This window comes from Euprymna scolopes, chromosome 19 (genome assembly GCF_053919585.1).
Source record: "Euprymna scolopes isolate OS-2025 chromosome 19, ASM5391958v1, whole genome shotgun sequence".
Classification (NCBI taxonomy): Eukaryota; Metazoa; Mollusca; class Cephalopoda; order Sepiida; family Sepiolidae; genus Euprymna; species Euprymna scolopes.
In genome coordinates, this window is record NC_136500.1 from 114,376,790 (window position 1) to 114,399,883 (window position 23,094).

The 23,094-nt window shown below is 32.3% G+C and overlaps 1 protein-coding gene across 8 annotated transcripts in view; it reads left to right on the forward strand.

Annotated features, from left to right (window-relative positions):
* Positions 1–23,094, forward strand: part of LOC145239883 (syntaxin-binding protein 5-like) — a 678,091-nt gene that overhangs the window by 528,298 nt on the left and 126,699 nt on the right. For all 8 annotated transcript variants that reach the window (XM_080103493.1, XM_080103494.1, XM_080103495.1 and 5 more), the window contains 3 exons: positions 7,246–7,391; positions 10,133–10,221; positions 14,893–15,014. In XM_080103493.1, the coding sequence (XP_079959619.1) occupies positions 7,246–7,391; positions 10,133–10,221; positions 14,893–15,014 (357 nt within the window). The remainder of the gene's footprint in view (positions 1–7,245; positions 7,392–10,132; positions 10,222–14,892; positions 15,015–23,094) is intronic.

Consider the following 23,094-nt stretch of genomic DNA (forward strand, 5'->3'; position numbering starts at 1 on the left):
AAGATTTCAGCTTCAGGGGGAGATGTTATAAGGGACATAACTACGTATCGAACCGGATACGAAACAGGATATAAAAGAGCTGCCATTTTAAGGTAGGGGCATCTTGTCTTGTTTGCAGTCTAGTTTTACATTTTAGACTTGCAGTCTTGCCCTGCTGCCTTCCGTACACTCTACAAGTGTACTTGGGTTAACCAAGCTTCCCAGGGACGAGCGTTTAGCTCTCACATGTTAAGTTCCTTTTTCTTTACCTTCATTTACATTTATTTAACTTCAAAAGCAAGTAGCCATTTTGTATTTGTATTATTACGAAGTACTAATAAACCTTTTTGTTACACATCCCACTCAGCGTATTTTGTCATATCATTATATACCGTTGAAACAGGATACAACACATTGATTTGGGATTTTATCTGTGGCGACACATTTTTGACCAATTTTCACAGGTTTTCAAGTGAAATATGGTCTATCATTCGAAACGTAGGGATAAAATAAATATTCTTTTTTGTGGACAGATTTTTTTTTTACTCTTGTGGTTGTAAAGTTTTGTGTTCTTTCAGAAGATTTGTGATATTATCGCCCCCCCCCCCTGAAATGTTAAGAAGTAGGAAAGAAAAAGAAAGATACACAACAAAAGAAGAGGAAATAGATTTATCGAGTGAACAAAGGTGTCTAAAATGTGATTAGTGGAAAGACAATGGATAGGAATTTGTTTTCTGACGTGGACAAAAGAGAGCTGAGATGTAGTTGTAATCAAGGTGTGGCAGCAAATGGAAAGAAAAGCATCCGAGATATATTTAGAATTAGTTTTAGGCTTGGCCATGAGTTTTACAACAGCTTTATGGCATTTGGGAATGTCGGTGGGTGTTGTTACAATGGTTGGAAGTTTACAATAAGTATTTCCAATGTTTCACGACAGTCCAGTTGAGGATAGTGGCTAGTTTTGACATGGTTGATCCCAGTTGTGAGTTTGACTCCATGGAAGGTAGATTGTGGCTTGTGTTGGTTAATTAATTATGAATTAAACAAGCCATGCGCATGTGAGATGACGCCACAAAAAATAGTGAAGAAATGATGAATGTGAGAAGTTTGAAGGGCCAACGTTGCCTTCACATTTTCGCCAAGTTTCAGAAAAATATAATGGATGGGGGAAAAGTTATGGGGTATGAAGTGTTATTTTTTGTAATTTGGGAGCATTTGTGACCTCTTTTGAGCTTCTAGAAATGCTAAATCCCAGTGAAAATCGACAAACGATGCAGTTTCATGTTTTAAGACATGTATATTTGAATTCAGCACCATGGAAAACCACTATATAGACATACATATCACGTTTTGGAGTAATATGAAAAAAGAGCTCCAAAACAACAAAACATATTGTGGCCAATAGGCCACAATATGAGATGGCAAGGATGGTCGTGTTTTCTGTAAGGAGTTTTCTAAATTCTTTCTTTGGTTGTGTTGTGTGTAGTTAAGCGTTGATAGATTGCACTTAGAGGAGAGGACAGGTGGCATGTGATGCGGCAGAAAATGGTGGTACGGGTTAAGCCGATATATGTGCTTTTGACAGAGACGAAGGATTTTCACAAGATGTGCTTTGTTTGGAAACTCGTTCTTCTAATAGCATTAAAACTTATATATGGCTTTATTCTTTTTAAGTTTTTTTGTTCGGACATAGGGTAATTTTTTTTTTTTTTTACTAGTAAGTTTGTGGTTTTACTTTTTTTTTTTTATAGTAAACTAGCCTGGGTGCCCAGCATTGCCCGGGTGTTTGGAGGTGTGTGTTGAGCAAAAAAAAAAAAAAAAAAGTGGTAGTAGGTAAGCAGGCTCAAACCTGTACTGTGAAGGAGGAAAAGAACATGAAAGAAAATGTGACATCTTTGCTGTTGCGCCCATCGCCAAACTAAAAGTGACGTAGGTTTAAATTAAGGCTAGTCAATCGAAAAGAGGGGATGGCTTTCAAAAATATCGGTGAAAAAAGTGACCCCCTCCCTGTAGAAAAGTGTCCAGTTGAGGATGAAGGAATTAATATTTTTAGCCAATTTTGAACTTCAAAACAATACTGATTTTGTTAAAATCCTTCATCTCTGTCAAAAGTTTTAGGCAGACATTGTACTTGGCCTTCGGGACAAAATCAAAGTGCAGTATCTGTTCTTCAGATGCTGTACTTCAATTTCTTGTTCTCTGTCAGTGGAGGAGAAATCTTTCACGACTGAGACAATTTTTATTTTTGTTCCTTTTCTCCACGTTAAAAAACGACCCTGGTGTCTAACTCTGTCCCGTGGGGAGGCATTGTAAATAGGAACTTACATACATACATACATATATTTAAACAGACAAGTGAGATTTATATTATAGATAATAAATCGTAGTTAATAGTTTTTATCGATGGAAGAAATGTATTTGTGAATGGTATTTTTCATTACTTTTTCATCTATTTTATAGTTGGAGTACATTGTGTTGCAATAGAATAAATGAATGTTATTTCTTTTAGTAATGGTGGCTAAGGAAAGTTTTATTCGATGGTCGATAATGTGATTAGGGAAGTTATTGTTAATGTTTTTTTTATATCGGCAAGTGCTGCATAAAATACTTTATTAGGAATTTCATTTGACTTGATTTTATTACTGTTATTTTTTATTTGTGAGGACACTCACTTTTGAAATTAAGGAAACTAGAATTATTGCTGGCAAGTTTTTTATAAGAGTAGGTGATAAATTTATTTGTGTCAGCTTTACTTTCTACATCGAGAAAGGGTTTTTTTTAATTATTATTTAGTTCATATGTGCTGTTTAGTACAGAATTATTTTAAAGTTTATTTTTTAATTAATATCAGTGTATCTACATCTACATTAAAAAAAAAAAACAATGGTCCTAAAGCTGATCCTATTAATAATTTGTACATTTGGCTGTATAGGGAACATATAGAAAACAAGTGAAGCATGCATGGTCCCCCGTGAGTGCACAGTGAACGAGGCATAAAAAAAAATGACTAAGTTCAGCATTTGCTCTTCCCCTCCTCATTTAGCTCAAAAAGTCGCCAGGGGATGTCAAATCCTGGTTAAAATGAACAGACGGTGCAGTTTTAGGCCTTAATATATGTAAATTTGAGTTCTGCACTATGTAAAAATAAAGAAATGACTAAGTCCATCATTTGCCCTGCCCCCACATTTAGCCCCAAAAGTCCCCAAGAATTTAAATTTGAGTTTAGCGCCATGCAAAACTACTAAATAGACATACACAGAAAATTTTGGACAAATATGGTAAAATAGTCCAAAAATGGAGTGTTTTTATTAACCCTAAAAAGAGCTACTGGGGCACACCCAAGAGTTATCGCGAAGTATAGACAAACAAAATTATATAGAAATCGGTTAGTTACAACTTTTCAAAAAGGCATCAATTTTTTTAATAAGCACAAAAGTGTCAATTTTAGCCATTTTAACCCAAAACGTATCCCTAGGGGGGCAACCAGAGTTTTCCCAGAAAATCTGTTGTTACTTTTTACTCATATCACGTTTAATGTTTGTGCAAAAAATTTTTTTAAATTCCAAGGCGTAGTTATTGAGAAAAGTGTGAACAGATGAACGGACATGGATGAATTTACAGGTCCACCCTCTTTTTGTCGGCGGGACCAAAAATGGACAAAAAGAGAATATGCAGACCTGTATGAATGAAAGAATGCTGCCAAGTATACAAATATAAAATGTGTGTATGGATGTATGTAATTGTGTGTGTGTGCATGTATATAGGGTAATCTCCTTAACTAATAAATGGATCATAATGAATTTGCGAATATATATTCTAAAAAATACAGTGAATGACATAGTCATGATATTGTTTTTTTGTTTTGTAAACTTTACTATTGACCAGGTGCACATACTCAAATTGGCACTTGTTCTCTAAATTCATTTGAAATAAGTTAGATACAAAAAGTTTAATAGAGGAAATAATTGGTTGGCATTAAATTTTGAGTTATATTGAGTGAAGCATTTATTAAAGGATCAGTGCACACAAGTTTCAATAATACGTATATACTAAGTAAACTAATACATATGTACTATTGAACTTATGGAATATATAATCTTGACATCAGGGTGTATAACATGGGCAGATTTAAAAAAAAAAAATTTTTTTAACTATACCATTTAGGGATCTTGGACCTCTGCTGTTCCTGATATTCATAAATGACCTCCCCGACAAAATTGCCTCTGAGATGGGTATATATGCTGATGACACCACACTCTATAGCAGGCACGACAGGAAAACAAATGAACATATATCTAAAGTAATGGCAGAAACACTAGAGAATGACCTCCAATCAGTAGTGGAATGGGGACAAAAATGGATGGTAACGTTCAATGCCACCAAGACAAAACTGGTCTCATTCAATAATTACAAGAAACCTTCTCTACCACCTATAGCAATGGCCAACGACTCTTTATCTGAGAGTACGTCTCTCAAGCTCCTTGGCCTAACGTTCACAGGAAACATGAGTTGGAACAATTACATCGAGGGCATTGCCAGGGCCGCTGCAAGGAAGGTGGGCTCTCTCTACCGTGCTAGAAAACTTCTAACACCCGAAAGTATCCTGTACCTCTATAAGGCCACTATTCGCCCATGTATGGAGTATTGCTGTCATATTTGGGCCGGTGCATCGGCTACTAGTCTATCGCTCCTTGACAGGGTTCAAAAGAGAGTCGCAAATCTGATAGGCCCTAAACTGGCATCTAAACTTCAGCCTCTGTCCCATCGTCGAAATGTTGCATCCCTCTGCCTGTTCTACAAGTATTATAATGGTGAATGCTCTGAAGAACTGCAAGCACTTGTGCCCCCACGACGTGAACACCCTCAACAGACCCGACAAGCTGCAAAATCCCACCCCCACACTGTAGAGATCCCTAGATGTAAAAGATCTTTCTACTCCAGTAGTTTCTTCCCCAGAACAGCTAGACTTTGGAATTCCATTCCAGGTCACTGCTTCCATAACTGTACTGACATGCATAAGTTCAAGTGCAACGTGAACCAACATCTCGCTGCCCTAATTCCTACATAGTACCCCAGTAGATGTTTCCCCTGATAGTAGCCCCCTACACCAAAGTGGCAATGTGCCTTGTTTGGGGTGAAAATGTAATAATAATAATAATAATAAAAAGGGATGTGCTACAGAAATCGTACTATAACCCTCAAAGAAAAATCATTAAAATTTAATTTAAAAATAATGCTATATTTATTATACGTGTCCTGGAAAGGTATTCTATTTTTTTTTTTTTTTTTTTTTTTTTTACTTTGGTTAGTTTTAAAAGATCAAGGGGTTAATCCCTCCTAGAGTTAACACTTGATTTCATTATGATTTGGATTTATATCCGAGGGCTTTTTTAAGAATAGACGTTGTTCCTTTTATGGCTACTATCTGTATTTTATTACAACTTGGTCTTCCAGAGATCGTTCCCAAGTATTTCTTAAGATTTCTTTTTCATTAGGCCAGTTGCTCCTACCACAACTGGTACAATGTGTACTTTTTTAAGGGACCATGTCGTATTTAAATCATTCTTTAGGTCCTGATATTTTGCTATCTGTTCCCGTTCAGCTCTGTTAAAGCCATAGTCATTGTGACTTTGATAATCAGTGCAGTTCTTTCAGGCTTGTTCCATATTACAATGTCTGGTTTAATGGCCTTGTCTTTTATGTTTCTGTCTGCCTTTGTCTTTGTCATAGAACACTGTCACTTTTCTGTTTGATGTTATCAGTGATGGCTCATGTTTCCAGACGTTTGACAATCTGTCAAGTTGCATCTCTCCACAGTTCTTCCAATGGAGCTATTTACATACTTTGTTGTGGCGGACAGTGTAAAGGCAAGTAAGTTTTGGCATCCAGACATTAGGTGGCTACTAGTGTATATGTGTGACAAACTACTGAAAAAGTATGAATTAGAAAACTGCAAAAAAAAAAGGAATATAAAAAAATTAGACGGTACATAATATGCATAGTTGATATAAATTCAAATAATTGAACTAGGAAGTTTAGTGCTCATTTATTGGTTCACCGACTTAGTCAGATTTGGACTCTAGAATTCACTCGGATTTTTGATAAAAATTCTGGTTGTGTCCTCAGGGGGTCAAAAATAGCATTTTTGGGGACATAGAATCTTTTCCGACCATTAGATTTTGCTGAAAATTACCCAAAAGCAAGACCACATGGATATGCATCGGGAAATGTAATATTTGACCCTGGGAAAGTTATGGGGCTTGATCCCCAGAGTGTTTTACGGGTAAAAAACACTTTTTGGGGCTAATTTTTATTTTTCTCCTACAATTCAAGGCATTAGTCGGTTTTTGACTTGTTGGAAATGTTTTTATCGATCATTAAATATAATGAAACTTTTTGAAATTAGATGCATTGTTTTTAACAGTAAAATCATTTATGTATGCAATTATACCATATCTAAATGACTATCATTTTTGTTAGCAAGATTTTAAATTGATTAAAAATAAAACTAAGGTGGCCTTCAGAGAGCTGTTTCCACGATCCTCTTTCTGAAGCCAAGCCTGGGTCTCTTTGGACTTGTGGACTGATGTCGAGTCCTGCTGCCACACCCAGAGTCAGCCAGCGGTCACCTGATTGTACCAGGGGGGTCACCACACTCCTCTCTTAGCATATCAAGGTACACTTTGGTGTTGACTTCAAAGATGAGAGGTGGCATGATGTGGCCATCACTTGAAACAAAACCAAAGACCGTAACCGAGGCCGGAAACTTTGTTGAGCTGTGCCTTCAAGTGTTGAACCGTCTGGATTTGCGTTTTGAGGGTGCTGGCAATGGTCCTGTTGTCATAACTTGGATGGGTAGAGAGCATGGGTTGTACAGCAGCATATGTCTGATCTCACTCATTGAACATTGTGTCACTTTCAGGCATGATAGATACCTCCTATCGCTCTTGCGATTTGTACATAACTGGCCAACTAGTAGATAGCCTGCAACAAAAGAAAACTGGTTTTCATCGAATGAATATGGAATCATGTCGTCTTTTCTAGGGCGACAATTTTATTGTTCTACCCTATACAATTTTCTGCCAATCTTCACCAACCTACAAAATGCATGAAGTCATGTACTCTGCAATTGACTTATCATAATGAGAACTACTAGTTTAATTTCTTCTGTAGTTTCAGTTAGAAATTCAGTGAAATCAGCTTCCATTGCAATGAGTGAAATATCCAAGCATGTTTAATGTAATTTGTTCTGAATCATTTTTTCAGGAATATAGTACAGCATTGAAGGTTAAACCATCCCAGCGACGGTGGAACCCAGGTTTCCAGCCTGATATTGTATGTCTATTAGCATGGATTGACAATGAACATCCTGGGAATGTGACGAGTATATGTATTAACTCCTCCTATGGCTTGTAAGTATGAACTTTCACATTAATACATTTTTTTTTTTAATGCTTGTATTGTTTGACACATTATTTTTAGACTGAGGCATTTGCATTGTTTATTTTTTTCTTCAATCTTCTGTTTATGGTGGTGTCGTTTGTAAATTCAAAACTTATTTTCAAGGCATTGGAATATTTGCGTTCATATGAGCTTCTATATTAACCCATTAAGTAAAAAAAAAAAAAAAGGTAGCTGCTTCTTTTTTTTTTTTCTTTTTTTATATAAAGGAGTTGAAGCTGGAGCGGTTCCATTTTGTAAATGAGAGACTTGAGCGAGAACAACACATAGAGAAATGGAGCATGTAAAGCGACGTATATGTGCTACTAGCAAGGTTCATCTGAGATGCTGGTTTCAAATACATTCAATGATCAGTATCTTAAATATACAAATAAATGGTTGCACTAATAATGCAATTTATTTGTGGCTTGGTGATAGAGCACCTAACACAAGTCACTGGGATTCCGGTTTCAAATATTTACACACATTTATACAGACAAATAATTTTCCCTTTCACGTTTTCGGAAAACACAAAACTCATGATAAACTATGGCAGCCTCTTTGGGGAATGTTTTTCAGTAAGGTTATAGTCAGGTAATATTTTCTTTGTGTACAAAGAATGTTCAAAGTTTATTTATGTAGATAAAAACAAAAAGTTTGTTTTTATCTGCCAACATTTTTCAAAAGTTTAAAAAATAATTTTTAGTGGGGAAACAATAAAAACACATTAGAAAAATGTGACCGACTAGGTCAGCCATTGAATTCTGGTTAAATTGTTTGAATCAGGAGAAAGTTAGTTTGCAAAGCTCTGATGAACTCATAGCACTTGTGCCCCCTTGACATACAAACTTCCAAAAAATCCGTCTAGTAGCAAAATCTCATTCCTTCATTGTAGATATCCCTAGTTGTTGGAAAGCTTTCTATTCTAATAGCTTCTCATCGACTGCTAGCCTTGGGAATTCCTGCAATGCTTCTTGCTTCCCTGATTGTATTATCATGCTGAAGTTTAAATGTAATGTGAACGACATCTTGTTGCTCAACTTCCCACATATTTCTCTATAGACATGATCCAAAATAGTTGTCCATTACGTTCAAGTGGGAATATGTCTTATTGGGGGGGGGGGGGCAAGAATAATAATAAAAAAAAAAAATCTTGCAAATTGCTATTATTCTGAATTGGCAAAAACTGAAGATAGGCATTTAAATACTTTATTTTTTATTTGGAAAACAAAATAGAATCTTACTAAATCTCAAAACATGAGTGAAATTTTGTCAAATATTAACGTTTCTGAATTTTTGGGTTAAGGATTAATAATTTGTGTTGTCATACTCTGGAATCTGCACAGAATTTTGAATGAAACCCTTTATTTAATCCATGGAGGTAGCATGCTCTCGTTCCATCAGCCATGGATTATAAGGAGAACATGTTACCCCTGTAGATTAAATAAAGGGTTCTATTCCAAATTTCATATCGATTCCAGAGTTTGCCAAGAAACATCTGAATAAATATCATAGATTATATTAACCAAAACATGAAAATAACACTCAAGATGAATTAAAGTAATATCCCTCCCATTTATATTGGTGAGATCCTTTCATGTCCGCACATATTTTGATGACTCACTGGCAAAATAGAACTTTTCTGAAAGAAGGTACATTTTTCACTGAAGAGCACAAATAAGTAGCTGCTCCCTTTTTGCTTTTTTTTTTTATTTTTTTTTTTATTTTATTTTTTTTAAGAGTTGAAGCTGAAATGAGTCGTTTTGAAATTAGGAGCGTGAGGAGATTCAAATCCACTTTTCAGCATGTGAGTCGGAGCAGCTCCAAAAGTAGTGAAACATGTCAAGCCCTGATTTTATTTTATTTTTCAATTTATCGTTCTTTGCGGAGAAAGCAATATATATATATATATATATATATATATATATATATATATATATATATATATATATATATAGTCTTGGAAGTTTTTAACCTTTAAAACTATACAAAAAAATATTTTTTATCATTCGTTAGAAAACCATCTAGTCAGTAAGTCATTTAATCACCTGCAATCACTTCATCAACTCGCTCTCGAATTTACTATAATACCAATAATATATTTTTCAGGGGATCATCAGTTGTTTACCATGAAACACTGTTTCGGGGATATATATATATATCAGAGCAAAAATAAAAATTACAAATGTTTGATTTCATCTTACTAGGTCGGTGAGATTCATCAGTGCATGTGTATATATATATATATATATATATATATATATATATATATATATATATATATATATATATATATATATATACACACACACACACACACTAACTGTACCTGTACACCTGGTAATGTTTTTGCTTCTAATTTTCTTTTCTTTTTCTTTTCTTTCTTTTTTAACCTATACCAATTTTTATTCCCCAAAATATTTTTTTTTCCAAACAGAATAAAATAATACAGAGTTAATTTCTTTTTTTAAAATGGAATCTTTATGAAAATAATTCTGAAAAAAAAATAATAATTCTGACTTGATCAAAGTATTTTCTGGAAAGAATTAAATTGAATTCCACTTTGTTGTTTTTAGCAACATGCTGCAACAATCCACCACAAGGCAAACTGATGAACTAGAATGAAATATTGATTTTTGCAGGAAGCAGACAAAAATCAAAAGCGACCGATTTGTTCTATCTAACATAATTTTGTTGTTCTATTTTCTTCTAGGATGGCATTTGGTAATGAATCTGGTTTAGCTGTTGTTGATCTGGTCCAAAAAATATGTTTACTCAACATTGGGACACCAGATTTGTATGGTGAGTTTCATTGATCTTATGTCAGATATATTCCACCATGGTGGTGGTGGTGGTGGGGGGGGGCATTCTTGTGCTGTCACTTGAGGCCAGACTGAAAGAAAGATAAACTTAATAAAAAAAAATTATTTCTATTTTAAATTTTGAATAAATAGTTTGGAGACAACATTAAAATGCAAATAGTTTATTAAAAATCATTCGATTTTTTTTTTTTTTTTTTTTTTTTTTCTTTTGGTTAAAATTCTTCTTGTTAATTTTGGATATTAAAATATCGATCATCAGAGAAGGAAAGAATTGTTACGTAAATCAAATGTCAATTTTTATGTTTGTTTAATCCTGAGTTTGAGTGATTATTTTTATTTTGTTGCACAGTTATTCAACGCATTTACCTGCATCGAAGTAACAATGTTATGTGTGTGCACATCTATCAGTTTGTCTGTTTGAATGCTCAAAAAATTACTTAAAATAGATGTTGATGAATTTTCTCAATTGTTTTTATGAAAGACTATCATTTTGCAAAGTTTTCTATTAAAATACTTGAAACATTTCTATTAAAATACTTGAAACATTTCTATTAAAATACTTGAAACATTTCTATTAAAATACTTGAAACATTTCATTTAAAATACTTGAAACATTTCATTTAAAATACTTGAAACATTTCATTTAAAATACTTGAAACATTTCATTTAAAATACTTAAAAATCAACCTGTGAGATTATAGAGATTCATGTTAGTAGAAATTATATACAAATCTTTTTTGTATAATTATTTTAGTTCATTCTTTATATTTTAAATAATATATATATGTGTGTATGTAACATAATGCAGACAGTGATATGCAAATACTGAACCATGTGCGAAATTACCTCATGGTAAGGAAAAAGAAGACTATAAGAAGGAGAGAGCACATTCGAAAAGACAGTCACATTAGAGATGTGGATAATGTTCGAGAGCATGATCACATGAGATGTCATAGCTGTAACGGGAAGTCACCCATGGTGGGAGAATAAGGAAATAAATGTACAACCAAAAAAAAAGCGAGTTGAAGGTCTTTTCTATCCTTTGTCTACTTTGCGACTGAGACTACAACGTGTAGGGTAAAATTACATATAACTATATTTCTTTTTTGTATTTTAGTCTGGTTTACTTTTTTTTAGAAAATACTTGGCTACTCTGGCTGAAATTTTGTATGGTCCTTTGTTATAAGGTATAGAGAACCAAGTATTATTGTATCTGTTTGATGCACAGTTAAGGATTAATAGGGATTAGTCACAACAATACAACATTTACTCTCACTTAATAGGGATTAATATTTAATGAAAAAAAAAATGAGCACAAATTTAATCATATTCAACCATAAATTTGGCATAAAGCACTCCTAAGTAAATTGTCTATAACTTTTTTATCGTTAATAGGTTAAAAAATTCTAATATATATAAATATATATATATGTTTTATTTTTTATTACCGTTTCATCTGTTTGGCTACATGTTTCAGATGTTGGACCATGTTTACGGTCTAACAGCCTCGTCAGGCTTCACAGAAACTCTTCTGCGAGGCCTGACGAGGCTGTTAGACTTAGACCGTAAACATGGTCCAGCATCTGAAACATATGTAGCCAAACAGATAAAACGGTAATAAAAAAAATAAAACACATATTTGCTCTGCAATAGTACTGAGCACTCTCTTCAGGTTTTTACTAATTACCAGTTTTACTAAATATATATATATATATTTGTTTATTATACAAACATTGGTTACATACGTGCATATATGTGGAATCTCATTTCAAAGAGACTACCTCATCAAATCAAAACAGTGGACAATATTGAAATGAGTCAAGGTTACATTCATTTGTATTGTTATACATACATATATATATATATATATATATATATATATATATATATATATATGAGATGTAAGATGAGGTGATAAAATGAAAAAATAATTGCAACTTTTCTCCCAATTTTCAGATTTTGTAATCGTACACATAAGCCTTTATTTTCTTTTAAAATTAATAAGTGCTTTTTTTCTGATGAGTTCAGGGCGAAATAAATTGAAGAATTGACATAATAATTACATTAATGATTTTTCACTATGAAACGGGTGCTCTCAGAAATTGTGCATGTCAGAGTATGTTAAGGAAATAAATGGTAAGATGGTCAACATCTTGAAATTTAGAATGTAGACTTTTATCAGTTTGTTATATGCTTTGTAGTAACTTCGAACTTCATGAATTAAAGGATTGGTATGAATAAAAGGTGAAATATAATTGAATAAACATATTTCCCCATATATATATATATATATAAGTAAATATAAAAATTCGCCTATATCTCTATCTCTACTATTATATAAAAGGAACTTTGTGAGTTCATTCCCTATGGATTCGAAAACGGCTGGGCTGATTTTTATGAAATTTCACATGGGGGTACTATATGTGTCTAGCAGTGTTCTTCGATAGGTTGTGTATAGGAATGTCTTTGATAAGTATCAATAATCAAAATAATTCGACGAAAGATGGAACAGGTGATTTTGACCAAAGTTAACACCTTACACAGCCTAACAGTAAAACGTAAAACAGTATCGGCTCCTTCAATCTTGACAGACTATGGAGTCCCACTGTAAGGGTGCCTGCATGTGAAATTTTTGTGGCAACATGTGCGCAATCTCCAACCACACATCTCCTGAGTCAACATTGTTAACTACCAGTGGCAACTGGTGTGTGTGTGTATGTATGTATATATATATATATATATTCAAGACAACTGGAAATAATGTTGAGATACGCCTAACATCACAAGTGCATTTAAAACGTTTTATTACCACAGAAGCTGAAAGGCCTGTCATAAAATCAACAGTAGGTTCTTTAATATGACAGGGGTGCATTTGAAATAAATGTTTCTGATTAAAGCACAATTTCACAATGATACTTGACTTTTTCATTTTTAACTTAAATTCAAGTCATTATCACCGCACAACCAGTAATGCCAGGCACCTTAAATCAACAGTAGGTTCTTTGATATGACAGGGGTGCGTTAGAAATGAATGTTTCTGTTTAGAGCACAATTGAAGCATGATACTTGACCTTTTCAGTTTAAACTTAAATGTAAGCCATTATATATAAAATAATATTATAAAATCAACAGTAGGTTCTGTACAATGCAAAGTAGACTAAAATGTATTGTGAACAAAGTCGCTGTAAGAGACATGTGAAGCTTCTTCCAGATGTACCGCAATAGGTCTTCAATTAACACAATCAATTAATTTGATTTAAAAATAGGCGATTTCACCAATTTTGATGACAATAAAAATATGCAAGTGTGAAACATGCGCCGATCATCATTCAATCCTGGGCAACATTGGGTTTCTCTGCTAGTAAAATAAATATAAAAAATTATGATTGTGAATTGACTTTTTGTGGTAACTGAAATGTAAGTTTTGAGTGTGAGGGCAATTATTTTCCTGTCTAGGTCAAATTGACCTCAACTGATTTATATTTATCTGTTCTAAAAATAGATTTATAACAATAATTCTCTATCTGCCCCCTTTCTAACTCCTTTTCTCTCAACTGTCTATCTTTCTTTCTCCCCTCTTTTTTCGTCTTCATACTATTCTTTCTTCCTTTTCTCTGTTCTTCTCTCTTTTTCATTTTTCCTCTCTTTTTCTTACTATCCCCTTTTTCAAGTTCAATTTTTTATTGCTATTTTTATAATCTTCACTACAATACGTCCATTTGCCTTATCCGTTACTTAAAAAAAAAACAAAAAAAAACGTTTATATAAAAAAATTGGAACTTCACTTCATGATGTGATGATTTTTTTCTAGAAGATTTAATTTACCCTGGATATCTATAATTCTATTTTCCTGTTCCTTATGGATTACCAATGAACTCATTTTGGATTTATCCTGTACTGGACTTTACCTTCTTATTCATTGGATTTTTACCATATCCTTTTTCTTGCTTTCTTAATCTCTCTGAATCCCTGTAAACTGTCCCTAATTGTTTAATAACTTCTTTTATGCAAGTATGATTGATTTCATATTTGTAGTTTCTTTCAATGCATTAACCCGCAAAATATATTTTATATTTTGCAAACCTCTTTCCTCTGATAAGAAGAATTGCATTTTTCGAAATTCAGCAGAATATGGTGTTTCTTGTTTATATTTGTACTCCTTGTCGGATAATTAAAATTTTGTATACCTTCCTTACAGGTTTGTAATGTTTTTTTTTTGTTTTTTTTTTTTTTCATTTGAATAAATTTTCAATAAAATTTTTCTATTATATATATATATATATATATATATATATATAAGCCCTCCAAAACGAGTACACCCTTTTTTTCTACTGATTAAAGGAGTGAAGCTCCTTTTTTATCCAATTAGAGCAATTCCATTTTTATTTGTTTATTTTTTTACACAAAGCAGTTTTTTAATGCAAAGATGAATCAAAAATAAATTTATGACAAGTTTTAATTTAAAATATTTGTGTTTAACTCGTATAATGTATTTATATATAAATAAGTTGTATTTTGAAATCCAATGATAACATTTCTGATGCTTTGAAAGTGAATAAAAATTAATTGCATTTCATATTTAATGCATTTGTGTATTTACAGTAATTACTCAACACTATACTAATTTTTTTTTTCTTCTTTCCCTCTGTAGGATCAATGGATCCATACCAAAGAGCTCCTCGTTCACCCCGAGGTAAGCGCCCACAGCCACTGGATGGTAGTACTACTGGACCTATCTTCACAGATGAATGCAAATCTCCTACCAGTGATCAAGTAATTTTTTTAATTTTTTTTTTTTTCTAAATTCCAACTTCGTCTTTTATTTGGAAATTTTAATTCTGATTCATTCTTGCTGCTTTTTTTTTTTTTTTTTTGGCTTAACTTAATTAAAAATTCTCAAATTTACGATCAAAGTTTGCTCTTACCTCCTTTTCAAATTTAAAAGTATTGTTGTTTGATTAGGGAATTTAAGTATAGTTTTTAATTTAATGCTTTCATGTATATATACAATGAAGTCCAGATTAACTTTTGAAATCTTTCTGAACGATTTACCTATTTTGTACTGTTTTTATTTTTATTTTCTCCAAATTTTAATCATTTTTGTGTAAAAATAGATTTTAAAAAAAACATAATTGTAATAATTTAGAATATTTGTTTTTTTTTTTTTGTTATTTATAAAATATATTTCTATGCTTTGTTTAAAATTATTTTGAAGTAGATATTAAGACAGCAAATTATTTATAGAGTTCTGTATATTTATGTATGCTTACCCATTCTGGTTCTCCTTACTTCAGAATGGATTCAAAGTGAGGGGAAAAAGAAATAAAGTTAATCTATAATATATGATGGAAAACTTTTACTGTCCATATTTTACTAATGGCTTTTTGGCAAGAGTAGAAAGTGGACCTTGTTTACTTTCAGCATCCTCATAACTCTTGCTATCCTTATTTTTTTTTGTTAGTCCTCACATTTCATGAGTGGTGTTTCTGACAAAGTGGGAAGAATTGCTGTTGATCGAGTTCACAACAACAGCAACCTTCATATGCTTTGCAAGAACTCTTACCTAAATCTTTAATGTTTTGTTTACCAGAATTATGAGTTTATAATCATCTATATCTTTCCCACTATGCTGGTTGTTTTCCTTTAGCAGTGTGATCACTCCCTTGGTAATCTGTCCAAAGAAGGATCCCTGAGAAAACCAATGGTAGAATAAATCCTTCAAAATAGGTACAAAAATGGGTGACAACTTTAAGTATAATTAATAGGACAAACCATCAAGTCATGGAAGCATTATAAACAACCTGCTTCAGCACAGTAATGATCTTGTCCTCTGTAACCATGCCATCACGGCTATCTGCAGAGTGAATCAGCTAAATAGCTGTCAAACTCTTGGCTGCGAGTCTGAGTAGTTAGGCGAAGCACTTCTTCAAATGCTCACAGAATTTGTCATTAATTTTATTAGTTGATACAAGAGCATGTCCTTCCAGGTTCTTGATTTTCTGAATGTATCTGTCCGAACTACAACATATAGCAGCCTTATGCTAAACAGCGTCAGTGTTCATGGCTTCTTTTGAAACTTTGTTCAACCTAACTTTAACTACTTGACCTTCATATGCCTTGCTAGCCAAGCAATTCAGCATCCCCACCTCCAATGAGTGATATATCTTCTGAATCCCTCTTCTAATCAACACTTGTGTCTGCCTATCTTCTAAACACTTTTCTGCTATAATTTTATTTAGAGCAAGACACTAGCTGTATTTGACAGAAAAGCATCTTAGCCTTAGCAGCACTAAACTGTTGCTTGCTTCGATTACCACTCGAGACTATGAATTAATATAACTTTTTCTCCGGAAGTTGAATACTTCAACTTCCCATATCTGGCTAATCTACCCAAAAGGCCAAGGAAGTACTCTGTTTTCATCTTGGCCCATTCAAAGCAAGGAGCACCCCTACTCCTTATCTTTTTTTAGTTTATGAATTTCTATTATGACTCCATTCTTTTTCTAAAAAATATATTTCATAGCATATTAAGTGTGTCTTATGCTGATAACATGCACTCATGAATAGCCTGTGGACAATTAATGACCTCTTTAAGCATTTGACTACGAATTAGTATAATAGAAGGGTAAAAAATGTTTGTTTAAATATTTTCAAACAACAAACCTTAATTCTAAAGTTTAATATTATTGGGATCCTTTCAATAATCTTTTGCATAAGAAACAGCTAATAATTAAGTTGCAATTTCCATCATCCACAGGATTGAAAATTCCTTACATTCATTGTTGTGTATTAAAGACTCCAGTCTGATTCATCACAGATCTCATCAGAAGACGACTTTGCATGTTAAGCAACACACTCAACAACATGACTGCACGTATAGTTCTTAGGCTTGTAACAGTTTGATGAAAAACATGTAGAGTTAGTATATCTGAAACCATAGGATGAACAACTTTCCACTGAGACAGACCTACATGCCCATATACCTAAAGTTACTGCTCTTTCAGATTTCTTCAAAAATCATTCTTGGAGCTTTTACTTAGGTTAAATTTTGATAGCAAATTGAACTTCCTCTCTAAAAACTAAAATAAATTTGTGGCAGGCTTGAAGGTCAAATTAATTTATATCTTAAAAAAAAAAAAAAAAAATTAATGCTATACATTGAGACTGGCATGTATGATGTAATTGTAAAACAATAAACCATTAAAAAAATCCATATTTGAATGATTGAACGTTTTCTGAATTGGTCATTTTTAATCACGGTTTCATATGGCTTCATAAAAATACAATAAATGAAGAAAATGCAATTATTATTCGTGTCTGTATTTCCAGTATTAAAAAACAAATCCTTTTCAAATAAAATGATTTTTACGATTTCTGCATACATAAATTATACAAGTTCTCTTTTAATTTTTATTTATTGTGGACGATTATCCTCATCTTTTATTAGTTGTTTCATAACGTTTCGGCCAACTATTCCTCTGGCCTTCGTCAGGTGGTAACCGCAACGGATAGGAACTCTGAATCTCCTGACTGCATTCACTGCCTTCCATAGTTGTTGTCGTTTCACCACGTCTTTGGCCAAGTAAGCTTCTTGCTGGCTTTGGGTAGGATTGACACCGCTATCTTCAGACAATTATCACCTGGAACCGTAGAGATTTAATGTCTCTATCAACTGCGCCACGGGCTCCGAAGGTGAGAATTGTCTGAAGATAGCGGTTTCAATCCTACCCAAAGTCGGCAAGAGGCTTACTTGGCCAAAAACGTGGTGAGACAACAACTACTGAAGACAGTAATTGCAGTGAATGCAGTCAGGAGACTCAGAGTTCCTATCCGTCGCGGTTACCACCTGACAAAGGCCAGAGAAATAGTTGGCCAAAACATGAAACAACTAAAAGATGAGGATAATTGTCCGTAATAAAAATAAATAAATAATACTCATCTCAATGAATTCCAATTAAATGATATAAGTTCTCTTTTGTTACTTCAAAATTTATCAGTTATTTTTTTTTATCCAAATTTCTTATCGTTTTGGTTCAAATCAAATGTCCATTCTTCAATGAGATTTTTCTTATTTAGTCTTTTTTTCTAACCTTAAAATATTTTGATTTATGTTCCATTTTATTTCAGATTTTGTAGATCTAAAAGTTTTGAGAAAAAATTTATTGCTCATTTTTTTCTTTATTCTCAATGCTTTGCTTTTTTTTTTTTTACAATTTGGGTTGGGATATTTTATTTAATTATATACTTTCTTGTGTGTTGGCTTACAATAATGCATTGTGCCTGTTAATGTATCTATTTGTAGACGAGAGATTTTGTTAAATGAGATATAAGTTTTAATTTTTTACTAAAAACAAACTTTTTATTATTTTATTCTTTTTAATAGCTATTCTATTAGACGGTGTAGAATTAATTGCATATGAGGAACATTTTGGTGTCATGATCTTATTAACTGATCAATGATACAATTAAATTTTTACACAATTCAATTCATAAAAGTTGTTGGGATGAAAAAGAAAAGACAATCCAATCATGAATTGAATCCAGACAAATGGTATAAAAAAAACTAAACCGTGAAAACTGAAAATTTAATAAAATATGTATTATTAAACAAACTGCCTCCATAGATTAAATATGGGTTCAAGATGAAATTTTCTAGAGTATTGGTATTGCGCTATTTAGACAGACACTCTCAATTTACAATGGTTAAAAGCTGGCCAGAAAGACAAAAAGAAAAAACAGTAATATGACTGTAAATAAATGAAATTCAGAGGAGACTTTTTTTTTTTAATTTAGGAGAGTTCAATCTAGTTGAGCCTGGAACATTTTAAAATTAAATTTAAAGATCAGTAGTTCTCTCAAACTAAGTTAACTCTATATGTAAACAGTTGAATCTAGATTTCCAGATCGAATCTTGATGCTTGTATGAGTTGATGGCATTTCTAGATCAAATCTAGAGGTCAGTCTAGTTTAGTCTCGTCACTTTGTTGTGATATTTGTCTTGTGATGATGACTGAATTTATCTCTGATTTATCAGTGTTATTGTCAAAGAAAATGATTGCCAGTGCATCTGATATTAATAACTTTCTTTTTAATCTTAATATTTCTGTAATCAAACTAACTCTCTATTAGAGATACATATTTGAGGGTTATATTTAAATGGTAATGACTACCAGAATTGTTCACCGAAGATATGCAATAGGACATTTTTGACACTGAGACGTAGGTTTAATCTCCACTCACCAGTTACCCAGTTTTAATCCTCTAATGGTCAATAAATGGACATCAATTAAACAGGAAAATTTTGTTAAAGCATGGAAAACAAATGCACCTTACCCTGCCATTAAAAAGGGACCTTTCAGGTTAGTCTTAATTGTGGTCAACTAAGTGAAGAATTTGAATGCAAAACATGATTAGTCTAGTATTTTCAAATTGAGAAATTACATTATAAAAATACAAATATTTCAAATATAGAATTCAACTATAAAAGTTTTTAATTAAAAGTAATTAAAAATTAGGCTGAAATCAGGTCATGTGAAAAATGATTTTGATGTTTGGTAGATGAATAAAATTCAAAACTTTTGCATTAAAACTCTTTAATTTGTTATAAGAATTGTTTTGTTTTTTTTTATATAGTGAAATCATTATAGATAAATCCCTTTTCATTACTTTCAAGAAAAACTAAAATAACCTGAACTTTTATTTGATTACAAAGATAATGTTATAAAAATCTTTTTTTGTCTACAATTTTTCTTGCAAATTACAATATGGTCAAATAAAAACTGGATTTGGATCTTGTCCTTTTCCTTTTTGCTATATATATTTTTTTGTAAATAATAGAATATTTCTTTCTCTTACTTTGTCTAGGAATTTACTATAGACATTTTCAATTTAGAAAAATTCCTATTTTCAGTATAATCTGTTTGGTTGCTATAAAAATGTTAGTTTTTGCATTCAAATTTGCCACTCAATGTTAGAAGGTTCATTTTATGTAACATGTGAAAGTCAAAGGAAATGTGCTGTCCATTACTCTTCACTTTGAAGTCTTCATTTGTAAATCATAAAAAGAAAATGTAAGCAAATGTTTTTATATAAGTAAAACTTGACACAGAGAATTAAGCCAGAGCTGTCAACAGAGCTGATGTTGGTTAAAAACATATGCTGCTACGGAGATAAGTTGTGAGTGTCTGCAATTAGCTGAAGCAGATATATGCATAGAACATATTTGAAAACATTCTGAAGAGGTAGACATACGACATATAACAGTGCTGGACCATCTCTGGTAACAGATGGAATTCAAAGAAATTCAACAAATCGGTATCAATAAAAAAATCTTTTTGAATATTCTTTTTCACAATAAAAACATGTTGCTTGATCATATTCTTACAAGCAACAAAAAGGTCTTTTTTATAATAATTAGCAATAATGAGCTCAGTGTCAATATTAAATTGAAGTGAAAAAACATAAAAAGCGCCAAAAGAAAGCAACGTTTGTTTGGTCGTATACAGATGGATTAAACCATAACAACTTTGTAAGTTTCACTGAAATTTGCAACACGATGCACCTGAAACGGCGCTGTTTGTGTCTGGCATTAGTCAACAAAATCATATTGCACAATAGTGCTTGACTTTTCCATATCACTTTACATATAACGTAACAGATTGGCCAATGAACTTCTGCCTCGCTCATTATATTCACATGATGTTGTTCCCACTAACTACCACTTCTGGCCAGAGATAATCTTCACAAATATGAACACAGCTGAAAATATCCTTTTGAAAGTTTGTCTAGTGCTAGACATCAGAAATTTATGGAGTTGTAGAACAGCAGCAACAAAGAAAAATACTGCAGAAAAAGAAAAACAAAACTGGTCCACTTTTAAAGTATATATATATATATATATATATATATAATGTATATATCATTCAAACATTACCATGTTTGAATATAAGTGGCAGTTTTAGTCATTTAGAACTGCTTTAAAGCTTCACCGCTCACTCATTTTTTGAACACCTTCTCAACTATATTGTGAAAAAAATATTTTCATTCAGTAAAATAAGTTATGATTAATTTACTGGTGTTCAAAATCATAAAAATATGTAAGGAGGTGAGCGACACATTTTATGACTGGTTTCCATAGCAACCACATCGCTTCACCGACTACTGTTGCTACTAATTTGAAAAGAGAAATAACAAGTGAGAATGAAAGCATGAAAGGGAGATAATTGGGGTGATTTTATTGAAAGCAGACGAGTGCCGTACATTGTTATTACATATGTGTTTATGGGGGCAAAAAAATAATGAAATTAAAAAAGAACAAGTGAATTTATTGGAATCCTGGAAAAAATCATGGATTACAATAGAAAAATGTGAGCATGAAAAGTAATATGGTTAAGCTTAAACATGGAAAAGTAAAGGACTAATTGTTAAAATTGAAAAAGAAAGACAAGATATTCTAGAAAAGATATAAATTTATAATTTAAAATTTTGCAGCATTAGGAAATATTTTAAAAATGCAATTTATAACATTATATAATCAATTCTATATATATATATCAATTCTATATATATACACATCTGTCTACCTGGTTTAGTATAGGTGGAGAATGGTTAATAGGTTTCTCTCGGGTGTTAGCCAAATAAGATGGTGAATGAGTTGATCATGTTGAATGGTGTACATTGCAGGCATCCAACCTTATGCAACATGAATACATAAACTAGTTTTCTTATTATTTCTCACAGCTTCTACAGACATTTACTAGTGGACTTAGTATCCCAATAATCTCTACATTCTTGTATCTTCATTCAAGGGAAGTAACTCATCTGTCATTAGCAATCAATCTCTTTTATCAATTATGTAGCGAATTCTTTGCAATCTTTTATTATAATAAATAGCTCAAACAAAATTTTAAATGAATAAATATACGTTTCTGAATTTTTGAGATGAGGATTGATTATTTGGATTATTAAAATTGTTGTTCTCATCTTAAGTGTTATTTTCACAACATTTCAATCAATGTAAGGACCCGTAGTGGATAAAGTACTTGGGAAAATTCAGTTGTAAGTTAAATGCTTTTGGAGCTCAATGGTTCAATCCTTAGTGCGGGTACACTCAAAAATACAATTGCAGATTACTTACGATTTCTACCCAGTCATGGCTGACAGAACGAGAGCATGCTACCTCCGTGGATTAAATAAAGAGCTCTGTTCAGAATTCTGTACAGATTCCTGAGTTCAGCAGAAAGATTCCTGAGATCGACAGAAAGATTCTAGGGTCTGACAAGATACACTTAAAGAAGGTCGGAGGTTACATCAACCAAAATGCTGTGAAAATAACACTCAAGATGAGAACAGTAGTTTGATGAAGAATCCAAATAATATGGATGAACATAGTTCCTCAATCAGTCCTGAGAAAGTTGTACTTGATGACCCTTAATAAGTGCATCTGCCAATTGTTGGTTACTTTTGTTACTAAGTCACTTAATTTCTGGGGGGTTTTTTTTATCAATAAAGTTGGTTTTCTGCTGATTTATAAACATTGGAAGTTTGAAGTCAACAAATATTGTTTTATCGACGTCAGGTTTTCTTGATAACTTTATCCTACTTTTTAAAAATAAATTTAAATAGCTTCCTTTTTACATTATTTTATTAAGCAGTCTACTAATGCTAGTTTATTTTAACTTAGTACAATTTTTGACAGGCACATGCATAAAACTGTAGCCAACCATAATTAATTTTGTCTGGGGTGGGGGCGTTAGGGCTGAGAGGGATGAATGCATGATGACTTGCTGTATATATATTTTTTTTTAATTTTTTAAGTTACCTTTGTTTCTTAAATTGCTATCACTTTTGCTAT